Source organism: Quercus robur, chromosome 2 (genome assembly GCF_932294415.1).
Source record: "Quercus robur chromosome 2, dhQueRobu3.1, whole genome shotgun sequence".
NCBI classification, from domain to species: domain Eukaryota; kingdom Viridiplantae; phylum Streptophyta; class Magnoliopsida; order Fagales; family Fagaceae; genus Quercus; species Quercus robur.
Genome location: NC_065535.1, coordinates 8,368,451 through 8,380,427, shown reverse-complemented (window position 1 = coordinate 8,380,427; position 11,977 = coordinate 8,368,451). Strand labels below are relative to the sequence as shown.

The window sequence follows — 11,977 nt, the reverse complement described above, 5'->3', positions numbered from 1 at the left end:
AAATTCTTACTCTCCCATTTTAAATATCAAATCGTCAAAAATAAAAAAATAAACGTATCAAAAGCATTCTAGATTTTTATTTTACTTTTGAAGGAATATTTTTTTGTGAACCAATTTATTGAGTTGAAACTTTGAAAAATGGAAATTGAAAACTCATATAAAAAAAAAGACTTGTCTTACCTCCAAACTCCATAACACCAATCGGACACCATACAACAATGTGTCCAAATTATGTCGGCTCTAGTGAACCAAGCATTACACTATAAAAAAAAAATACTTTGAAAATTAAAAAAATAAATTATCTTTGAAACAACGTGTTGCAATGCAAGTAGCAATTGAAAAGAAGCATAAGAGTGGGGTAAATTCGTAATTTAACATCCCCTACTTTCTCCTTTGCCACCAGTCAAACGGTCAACACTGGTAAAACAACCTCAAACCCGCTAGTGGTATTTGGGATCATGCCGCAACCTAAGCTCCTCACACACCAAAACTCCTACTATGTTACGTGTCACTCTCACATTGGTCCGTTCACCCACTCCGGGATTCATAGCAACACACCAATAAACACTACCAGTCACTCTCAACACAAAAACACATTTTACTACACACACACACACTCACACTTTCTCTCTCTAACCCAAAAAAAAAAAAAAAAAAACTGTGTTTTTTCTCTCCGAGAAAACCACGAATTTCACTTCAATTTCTCTCTCTTCTGCCTCCAAAACCCACACGTACGAAATGAGCAATGCATGATCTTTCGAATAAATGTAATTTCAGGTTCTGATTCCTCAGTTTCCACCGAGGTTGTTTTTTGTTTCTTTTTATTTTTGTTGTTGTTGTTGTTGGTTATAATTCGGTGGAACTCAACTCACTGAGTTGGAACGGAAATGCTTGAGGCGGTTGAGAGTTCCGTTAATGGCGGTTTCTCACAGTTACAGAGCTGTGGGGACAGTAGTGAAGAGGAGCTCTCTGTGCTGCCACGCCACACCAAGGTGGTTGTTACCGGTAATAACCGTACAAAATCGGTGCTTGTGGGTCTTCAAGGTGTGGTCAAGAAGGCCGTTGGACTTGGCGGGTGGCATTGGCTGGTAATTATCTTCATCCAATTTGAGGTCTTTTAGGAAATGGGTGAAATGGGTTTTGATGTTTTTCTTGTTGTCTTTGAATAATTTGGGTTGTAATGTGGTTTTGTTGCAATTTTTGACTTTGAATTTTGTGTTTTAGTGGGTTTGATTGTCAGTGTTTTAAGCAATGTGGGCCAATTTTTGGTTTTTTACAACATTTTTTTGTCCTACTTTTAATCTATATCAGTTTGAAATTGAATTTGAATCCATTGTTGAGGTATTGGTGCATTAATTTATTGTTCCAGCTTGTTGTTTTGGATACAATTTTTCAAAATTTGGGTTATTCAACTGCAATTTTTTTGGTGAATTTAGATGATCTATGGGGATAATTAGTTTCAAATTTGACCTTTTGGATATGGGTTTTGATTGCATGCCTGGTTTTATCAATGGATCTGGTGATTTTGTAGGTTTTTAATAATGTGGATTATAAATTGCCTTATTGGGATTGGTTTGTAATTAATTTGGTTTTTTTCTTAGATTTTAGTTTCCAATTTTATATGAGTGCTTTTGGGGTTTTGGTCAAAGCATTGAATTTTTATTTTTTATTTATGATTAGCTGTGTGTATTGCATGTTTTGCTTATGAGGGAGGTTCTTTCTCTGAATGTTAGGATTTGTTTTTCCTTTTTTGGATACTGGTATACTTTTGCTTGCATGACTGAATTGCTTGAAGTAATTGCATGTTAATCCTTGGGCTGAATTCTCAGTAATTACTAAATTTTAATGATCTAAAGATTCTGTTTCTTAATTATTTTATTAATTTTGTTATGAAATGTATTCCGGTTATTTCCTTTTTATTTCTATTTTAGTGGATTAAGTGATTTTATAAGTGCAATTATTTTGTGGCTCACTAAAGCTGTATGTTCTTTTGGTCTGGGAATTTTAGCTTAATCTGATTGGAATTAAAAAAAAAAAAAAAAAATTCTGAATCATATTGAATTGCCGTTCGCTTTGAATTTTCAATAGTTAATTTTATTGTTTCAGGTTGAAAATGAGAAAGTATTTTTTATTGTTATTGGGTTTGTCTCGCAATTCACATGCTATCATTTCCAAAATGGTTAAGCTCTCTGGTCCCTCTTTGATCAATTCCTTTATTCTCTGATTTATATAAGCTCTAACTTTAGCTTCTTGAAGTGTTTCTTAATCCATGTTATCACTTGATTTAAATTTTAAATGAAAAATGCTGTGAAATTGGGTATGCTTTGTCTGATTGCCAGAGTAGAAATTAATTGTTTATATTGATTTGAATAGGAGTTGACTGGTTGTAACGCTTCATATTTTCTGTCTATGTCCTGCAAGTCTTCTGATTTTGGGTTCACTTCCTGTAGTAGAGTATGACATTAGGCACGTTTGTATTGGTCCTGACAATGGTGCTTGATTGTACCATTTGCAGGTTCTCACAAACGGCATAGAAGTAAAGCTTCAGAGGAATGCCCTCAGTGTAATTGAAGCTCCAACTGGTAATGAGGAAGATGATGACCTTGAATTTGAACATGTGCCATGGAATGGTTCAGATATGGGTGAGTTTGGTTAATGAATTCTATTGTACAGGTTTTGTTCTGCTGTCATTAAATTTTGGCTACTTGACTTGAGAATTCTTTGGAAAGTTACAGTGATTAGGAAAACATAGTTCTTGTGAAACTGTGGTTTTCTTCTACATGTATCGATTCGGAATTTGAAGGTTGACTTCTTTTGAATAGAAAAATCTTAGTATAGATTGATACCATGGTGAAGGTATATTTTGCTGGCAGTGCCATCCAGTGGTGACTGCCATTTCTTACTTGGAGGTACATGGCTATGGCCTTTGGGTGGACCTTTTCTACGTATTTGTTTTCTTTTGCCTCTTTAATTGTGGGTTTGGAATTTTTGAGAAAAGTGATTGAGGTTGTTGCATAGGATCCATTGTGCCTTCAACTTTTACTTTTACTATTTTTCAAAAGCCCTGTTGTCTTATGTCTTTATCCTTGTATTGGACCCACAACACTTTTTAATCGTGGTTGTGCTGTTTCTGGTTTCTCAGCATCAGATGACACTCAAAAGTCCCACAGATCGAGGCATAGAATGCACAAATCATCCGGGTCATCTTATAGGACTATGAGCAGATCCCTCTCTTGTGACTCACAGTCTAAGGGATCTGTTTCCACTCCTCGTGGGTCCACGGTATTTTTCTTTCTACCCTTTCCATCTCTTAGCAAGATTTCATAAAAAAAGGGTGTAAAAAGAAAGTTTGTAGTCTATTGTTGAACTTATTTACTGTTAATTGTTAAGTTCACTACTGAAACATCTTCTTTGCAGAAGGTTGACTTAAGCAAACTGGAGATTGCTGCATTGTGGAGATATTGGCGACACTTTAATCTTGTGAGTTTCTTAGTGGGCGATAGTATATTATCGATCCATTACCACTAGTAGGGCACTCTTTATGTTACTAACATATTGGATTGCTAGGTGGATGCTTTCCCCAACCCATCAAAAGAACAACTAGTAGATGTTGTTCAGAGGCATTTCATGTCACAGGTACTTGCAAAATTGGTTTCTGCCCCCCTCCATTCTGTTCTGTGTGTTTGCGTGCACATGTTTGTATGCATTGCTTTCATTTTTTAATAATGAATAATCAAACAGAGAACAGTAGGGACCTCAGCTCAGGGTGCTGGGATGGTGACTGAAACCTTAGTTGTAAGAATCACTGAAAATGTTTATATGACAATTGCTACTTGATTGTTAAGGATGTTCCCTGAAATTCCAAATAAAACAAGCTTAAGTTTTTCAAATTATGATTTTTATTTTGTGAAAATTTTATTTTCTGTATTTTGTTTGTTGCGATTAAGTTGTTAAGTTCAGCAGCTTTTGTATATTAGAAGCTTTATTCTGTTCTGAAAAAACACATTTTTCTGTTGGTGAAGCAAATGGACGAGTTGCAGGTCATTGTGGGGTTTGTTCAGGCTGCAAAGAGACTGAAGACTGTGTGCAAATGACCTGGAGAGATGGAGAGAGCATTGCATTCGGTTGTCTATGCTAACAGATACTGGTATCTAAATGTCCACTTCCCTCTGTAGTGATGTCTATAGCATAATTTATCTGTGGCTTGTCTATGTCTCTCATTTCGGTTAGTAGGCTAGTAATACTCTGTTCAAGTTATAGAGGTTCTTGCTTTTTGATAGTGTAGCTATGTAGATATATGTAAAACTGGTGACCAAACCTCTAAAGAAGTCCATGTGGCTATCTTTCTGAACTTGGTGAATGTATTGCTGACTTGGGGAAGTGGGTTTTTAAAATGTAAATATTTATATACTGTTATTCCTATTTCTTTGCACTGAAAATTTGCTCACCATTTGCATCCTTTAGAATTAGCTAGGTGATTCATTAGTTAATAAAGCGGTTGTAAAGAACTTACTCCACCATAATGGGCGCTATACATAGTAATACTTCATAAGTCGTGGTGGGGCACCACTTGGATATATCATCCTTGTTTACTGTTTGCCCTGTGTCTTTATTAACGCGGAGTTATCTGACTGGTCGGGCTTCACTTGTAACTGTAAGTCTTTAACATTTTCCATGACACATATGGCTCTAGCCTCTATCTAATTGTGTCACGTCCATGGGTCATGATTAGTTGGTTACTACTTTGTTATTGCCAAGTCCCTTAAATCTCTTTTCAGGCATTTGCCAAATCCTAGGATAATTTTCTAGTCAACTTATTATAATGTGATTTGACCCAATAACCAGATGACATGAACTTAAAATGCCTTTGCTATGTGTTCAAAACAACCGGGATGGTCCCCGATTGTTTTGAACACAAATAGTGCAAATGTTGGCATCTGATTCATAACTCCTCCTAGAATGTTCGCTGTAGCATGTAGTTATATTTTTTTACTTGTCCTGAGATGATCTTTAAGTTCAGTTAGTTGCGTGTTTTAATAATCTGTGCTGTCTGTGTCTGTTTTATAATGTCATAAATAAGCAGCTAACTCTGATGAATAACGTAGTGTACAAGTTATGTTTTTGTGTCTTGTTTATTGCTAGAATAATGCCTTAGGACTCATGCTAGATGGTCCATGAAAACTTTTACTTTGCCGTGCGTGTAAGGCTACACACCTTTGTTTTTATTGTATTAGAAAGGGTCATAACTGCGGCTGCACATGTTATACTTCGCTATATCTTTCTTGTTCTTTATGAAGAGGAACCGAACCCTCCATTAGGATGTTGGTCTTTGACCTTGTTTGGAATAAAGAATTTTTTAAAGTAATTGAGGTATCATTCCTTTACGACTAACTCAACCTTTGAAAAAAGCCAATATCTTGTGGACCACAAAATGAAATTTTCAGCCCTCCTAAGCATAGGATGGTGAGTGGAATCGAGTGTTAATTTGTGGGTTTCTTTTAGGTGGGTGAGTAATTTTCTGTTCTTTTTTCTTTTTTAATAATTTGATAGTACGAGAGATTTGAACATTGAATATCTGATTTGGAAACATCAATGAGTTGCATGAATTTTGGTAGGAGTGAGTAAGGGGAGTAAATTTACCAAGAGGCAAAAAAAAAAAAACAAATATTTTTGCTAAATATAGTGCCAGGTTTTTTTTTTTTTTTTTTTAGAAATAAATACAGTACTAGTTGATGGAAGATTATATTGTAGAAATTTTAATGTAATATCTAATTGGTCCGTTTGTGATGAAACATCTTGAGCATTGTCCCCAATCTGCCAGAGCTGTTTATCAAGACTAGTACGGTTAATTGCTGCACCGTGGAAAATAATCAAAATATTCTTTTGAGAATAAAATGGCCACTCCTTGACACGGTGATCGAGAAAAAAAAAATTATAATGGATGGCTACTACTTACTAGAATATCAACCAAGTACAAGGCATATTGCAAACAATCTGCCACAACCTAAACTTTGATACGTTTGAAATGACGTTTTCAAACAGGAGTTATTTAAAAAGTCGCAGTTATTAAAGTCCATTTTAGTAAGTTAGATCTGTCGGAGGATGTTGATTAACATGACATATCATATGGGGCAATGTATGTCCACTTGGTATAGTCATGCCGATAATTTATTATTATTTATTTCAAGTTGTTCTAAGAAATAAGAACCAGAATTTATTTGAGGATCTTCTTAGGGCTACTTTAGTTGGCATGGTGCTGACAAAAATGGTGGCTGTGTTAAGGAGAAACACAGAGAGGGAGAGTTTCTATTTTTGGTTTCTTTCAATTAAAAACAGAAAGAAAACTTTACATGGATAAGCTATATCATCAAAAATTACCATGTGATAAGCGATTGTTTAATTGGGTTTTGTTAATTTGTGAGGTTTAGAGGGCGTCCATAGTGTTTGTTCGTGTTACAGAAATTTCCATCAATATATATATTTTGGTAAAAGAGTTTATGTATTTGTTTTTAAAATGATTTGAAAACTACGTTTAAAAAAATCGTTGCGAAAACATAGGTTTAAAGTACTTATAATGTTCCTCTAAAAAAAAAAAAAAAAAAGTACTTATAATGTAAAAAATGTGTTTGATACCAAGTTTTTAGTAACATATTTTAAAAAGTGAAAAAGCACAAATTAGTGTTTGGTATGAGCATGTGTTTTTAAGAAAAATGTGTGTTTTATGTGTTGTCAATATCATTTCGGTCTCACGTTTTTCAAAATAATTACAATAATGTCACTCAAAATTGTTATTCAAAAATTGAAAACTATTTCAAATGAGTTTTCAAAATACAGCGTTTAAATACTTTAAATTAAGAACGGTGACTCAAATACTCTTACCAAACACACATTTCTTTTTGGAGTTTATAATTTTTAGTGTTTAAATACTAAAAACTCTTGATTAAACTCACGTGTCAAACAGGCCCTAATCTTTTCTTTGTTTTAGTTTTTGTGGTTGTGGTTGGTTTTTTTTTTAATAAAAAGATGTTTGAATATTGAGAAATTTTACTTTATAAAGTTCCTTGAAAATCAGCGACTCAGTTCAAATGGGACCCAGTTATCTTATCCATCTGAACCATTGTTTTGTCCACAATTCACCTGATGGGAAAAAAGAAGAAGAGGAAAATCAAAGTCGGACAAAAATGAATATGATGGGTTTCTTCCTAGTAGGGTCACGCACCTCACACTCGGTCCTCACTCGTTACTTCGTCAAACTCTGAAGGGAAATTGACAGTAAGTTTCTAAGGAATAATGACTTAATCCATCGTCTCCTAATCTTAGCTCCTAGTCAAATTTGTAGCATTATCAACCATGAAAGATGTACTCCTCCCTTGTATCCTTCACAAATGTGAGTATGTAGTAGTATAAAAATTAAAATATATATATATATATATATATTAATATTATTCAAACTAGATGAAAATTACAAGGAACAACCAATTTCACCCCTGATAAAAGAAACAAAACAAGGAGGACAACTATCCAAATCAAAAAAACCAAAAACTTTACAATTAAGAGACCATCTAACTAGTGTGTGAGCAGCCAAATTTGCTAGTCTAGAAACCAACAAAACATAGAGATTAGAAGAGACATACAACATACTTTGCATATTATGAAAGATAAGCCTAGTTTTGAAGACAATTGAAAAATTATTGTTGATGGTTAAAATTAAACCTTTTCTTTTCTCCCCAAAACGAATTCAAATTTTTTTTTTCCACATAAAAAACTATTTTTTATATTATTTCCCAATGCGAATCTGGATGTTTAATATTTGAATTCCATTTTTTTTTTCTTACTCCAATCTCTCTCCCTATATTACCCAAAGCAAATGGTTATGTGCATCTAACATTTTTTAAAAGGTTCAGTTGGTGTTTGAAAGAAAATTGAATTTATATGTGAGAGAGTATCGTGGTACCATATTCACAAAATACTAAATAATTACTCATACAAAACATACTAAAATTCTTCTTCTAATCTTATCCTTTTTTTCTATAAACTCAATGTCACTTTCAATTTGGTTCTATGACTTCTATCTCACTCTTCGATTGATAATCTCTGATTACAGATCAATCTCTTAACTGTTTGTGGAGGCCCATCTCTAAAAAACTAATCAATAATGAAATTATTGCACAAACCATTTGGCTAAGGCAGGAAGAAGTAATAGTGAATCCATGTGTGTTGTAGATTTGTTGACTTTTGATGTCCTTGATGCATAATCTGCAATATAGTTCCATATTAAGTGAGAGAATATATTAGAGACAAGAAAGATTGGATAGAGAGAGAAAGAATTAAAAACAAAATTATTCATTTTTAGAGACACAAATCCAGAAAAATGCTATGTCCACAATATTTTTACAACACTTTTACAACAAATTTTAAGTAGCAAATTGTTACTGGCTATTACTAATGGGCAAAAAAAGTAATTTTTGTGTTGGGTTTAAATTAGAACCAGTGACAACTTACTATGTAGAATTTATTGTGAAAATATTATAATAGTGACACTTCTCATAAAAAAAATCATATCTATACCTATCATTTATTCTATTACAACCCCCAAAAGCTTAATTATTTTGGCCACTAACATTGATTTACCGATTCCCCATAAATCTAATGGTAAAATCATAAATCTTATAAAGTTTTGGGGCCCAATCTTGTAATCAGCTCCAACCCTCTATCATGCATGTCTTTATTTTGTGCTAATATGATTATAACAACAAAAAGAGAAAATAGTTGGTGCTCCATTATGGGCCAAATACATGATGAGCATTGAGCTTGACACTCAATGTCAATGCAACTATATCTAACATTCATCTAGATAAGACTATAAGATCCAAATTAGACCACAAAATGCGGAAGCAAAAGTTCAAATCCACGTTCCCGCCGAACAAACAGGTAAGAAATTTAGCACAAGCAGCACTATGCACGCCCAAAAAGTTGGAGGTGGTTCAGTTGCAGAGGCATTGATTACATTCTTCCAGAAAATTTATTTTCTTAGTTGACCAAACACCCTATATGGGTCCGTGTGACTCCGCTTTTTAGTACTAGTGTCCTACTTTACAGACTAGTTTAATAAAATCGCTTTCTTTCTATTGGCCTATAAATTTGTCTTCAGTCTTTACAACAACTACCAAGCTCTTCCTTCAAATAAAGTCATGAATTCCAATCTAACACCAATGTGGAGTTTGGTAGTTGTGTTTCTTTTCAACTCATTTACGCTTCTTTATTCATACCCTTCTCTTTATTACCTCTCTATTACTCAATCCAAACACCATGGTAGTCATGACTACAGCAATCAAAGGAGTCCTCCAATTGTATCAAAGTTTTTATACCCACCACCTCCACATTTTGTGGCCCCTAGATTTCCACCACCACCTCCACCACCATCATCGTTCTACTTCTACTCTCCCCCACCACCATCATCGTTCTACTTCTATTCTCCACCACCACCATCATCGTTCTACTTCTACTCTCCTCCACCACCATCATCGTTCTACTTCTATTCTCCACCACCACCTAGTCCTAGGCCTCCTTGCTCTCCAAAACACTCACAGCCTTTGCATGCACCACCTCCACCAAGGCATCGGCTTTCATGATTGAGTTAACACAGAGAGTAGAGAGTGATTCATGATGTAAAAGTACACGATCAAAGTGATTTTCTTTTCTTTTAATAGGCTAGCCGAGGGCTAAAGAATGAGGGGTCTGCACTCTGCAGGTGCACTATCAGGTAGCTAGATGGGTTAAGTCTGATTTTAGTCATAGAGCATTAGTGAGTTCAGACCATAGAAAGCAATAGTTTTCAAACCAATTGAACATCAAGCCATTGCTCATGAAAGTTTGAACTCAGGATTTACCTTATTTTAAGATGTACTACTACTTTGGGTGGTTGCCGAAGTGTATCTAATCATCCATTTTTTTTTTTTTTTTGGGGAATGAGTATCTAATCATCTAATTGTTGTTCTTTATACTGCATCAAAATCAGCATTATCTTAATCTTACACTAGCCAAATGCAAGTGCTTAAAAACTTTTCGTTTTCCTTTAAATGTAAATTGTAATAATCTTTCTTATCAAAATGGATAATTGTTTTTATGTGATTTGAAAGTTTGGATAGATATAACTATGTATAAAATTTGGGGTATGAAGCAAAGTTTTGAATTCATTTCGGATGAATTATTAAAACAGGATATTTTAATATCGGTGTATACATGTATACTATTTCAGGAAGGTTCATTAAATCTAAAACAAAATTAAACAAGCCAAATGCTCACAAATTCCCATACATAATTTTTGTTTTTTTAATAGTTTGATAATTACAAAAGGTACCAAACAATTGCTATAGGGCTCTTGACAAATCTCATACATAATTAAACTAACAAAAAACGTTCAATAAAATCTCATAAAAGTGGGAACTGGGAACTTTCTTTTAAAAAAATTATAAGAAAGTCATTAAAGCAACTTTGGTCTAGAATACATGTTTTGCTCAAAACATCTAAATTTCACCATAATGGATACGTGTTAGAATTTTGATTGAAATAGTATACGAGATTTAGTGCACTGATTTATGTATCGGAATAGAATATTTTTGAAGGAACCGAACGAAATTTAAAATATATGAAGTTTGATGTATTAATATTTTTTTATTTGACAATTTTTTTTTACCTCTCATCTATTTATTTGATAGTTGACCAATTTCAAATTCAAAACATCGCCTTTAGAATGAGTGCTAATAGATTTTAGATGAAAATTGGGCTTGCATCGATCAAGATTTTATGAAATCAAATAAATTTACCAATTCTTACTTTTATTTGGTGAAGCACAGAAACTTTGACCTGGTCAAATGATGCAAGTTTGGTGCAAGAAGTGTCATTAGAAAGTTTGTACTTTGTACCACAAGGATCAATTAGATGGTCACAGTCATGAAAATTGCGAGAGACAAACCTAATAAACTCACATAAACTGGAAAACTTAGAAACATGGATGAGCGGTCATTTGAAATGCAACTATGGCGCAGGCACACCAAAAGAAGAAGAAGATGATACTAATTGGGCCCAATTAATTAGTTTGAGTACCATTCATTGTTTTAATTTTAATCCTAATGAGTTTCTATAGTTCTGATCTGCAGGAGGGTACTCAGTCTGGACCCAACTTATACAGAAAACTCAGGTGGGGTTGGGATAGTGGCCCAAGCTGGACCGTTGGTGATCAATTTCTAGCTGGGCCTAGATGTACTGGCCTGCCAATTGATGACAAATGATGCTTTTGGATCTAGTAGGGGAAGAAAAAACAAAAAAGAAGTGGGGGACTGAAATATTATGGCTGTTATTCAAATTTCTGATATGTAGTATTAGTTGAAATGATCATTCAAGGACATAGTCATGATTATTTCCACTAAATTTGCATCAGACATACAAAGCATGCGGCCCACAATAGATGAAGAATAATGAAACTGTTTTTTGTTTCGGTTCTGGAAACTGTGTTTTTCATTCACTCAAAAAAAAAAAAAAAAAAACAAAAACAAAAACAAAAACAAAAAGTAAAGGCTTTGTGATTCTGATTCATCCAAGGGGACAAAAAAGAAAAGAAAAAGAAAAATGCTATGTCCATAATATTTTCACAATAAATACTAAATGACAGATTGTTACTGATTATTATTGTTGGAATAAAAAAGTAATTTTAGTGATAGATTGGACAATATAGTGGGACAAGCTATACAAAGGGCTATATGTCCTTGAAAATCCAAGCAGATAGGATGGAGGGGGCTGACTTCGAAATAGTGATAATGGATTCGGGCTTTTCTAAAGGTTTGGGTACCATGTCAAGTTATATGGCTGAGCTTTGGGCCATAAGAGATGGACTTCTTCTAGCTCCAGACTTAGGGTCACCAACTTGTGTATAGAACTCTACGTATTGGCTGTAGTTCATCTTATGAAGTGTACTGTT

General features: G+C 34.0%; 2 protein-coding genes across 3 annotated transcripts; both read left to right on the top strand.

Moving 5' to 3' along the window:
* Positions 1-588: 588 nt before the first annotated feature.
* LOC126712183 (uncharacterized) lies at positions 589-4,422 on the top strand. Of its 2 annotated transcripts, none has more exons than XM_050411407.1 (6): positions 589-1,088; positions 2,516-2,642; positions 3,143-3,282; positions 3,421-3,480; positions 3,568-3,636; positions 4,023-4,422. In XM_050411407.1, exons 1-6 carry the CDS (start codon positions 888-890, stop codon positions 4,092-4,094), a joined length of 669 nt encoding a protein of 222 aa, XP_050267364.1. In that variant the 5' UTR covers positions 589-887; the 3' UTR covers positions 4,095-4,422. The 2 variants fall into 2 exon arrangements, with proteins under 2 accessions (XP_050267364.1, XP_050267362.1); XM_050411405.1 differs by having other exon boundaries at positions 590-1,088; positions 3,418-3,480.
* Positions 4,423-9,191: 4,769 nt separating this feature from the next.
* On the top strand, positions 9,192-9,632 carry LOC126694310 (extensin-3-like). The gene has a single exon (XM_050390492.1). It carries the CDS (start codon positions 9,192-9,194, stop codon positions 9,630-9,632), a length of 441 nt encoding a protein of 146 aa, XP_050246449.1.
* The last annotated feature ends 2,345 nt before the right edge of the window (positions 9,633-11,977 follow it).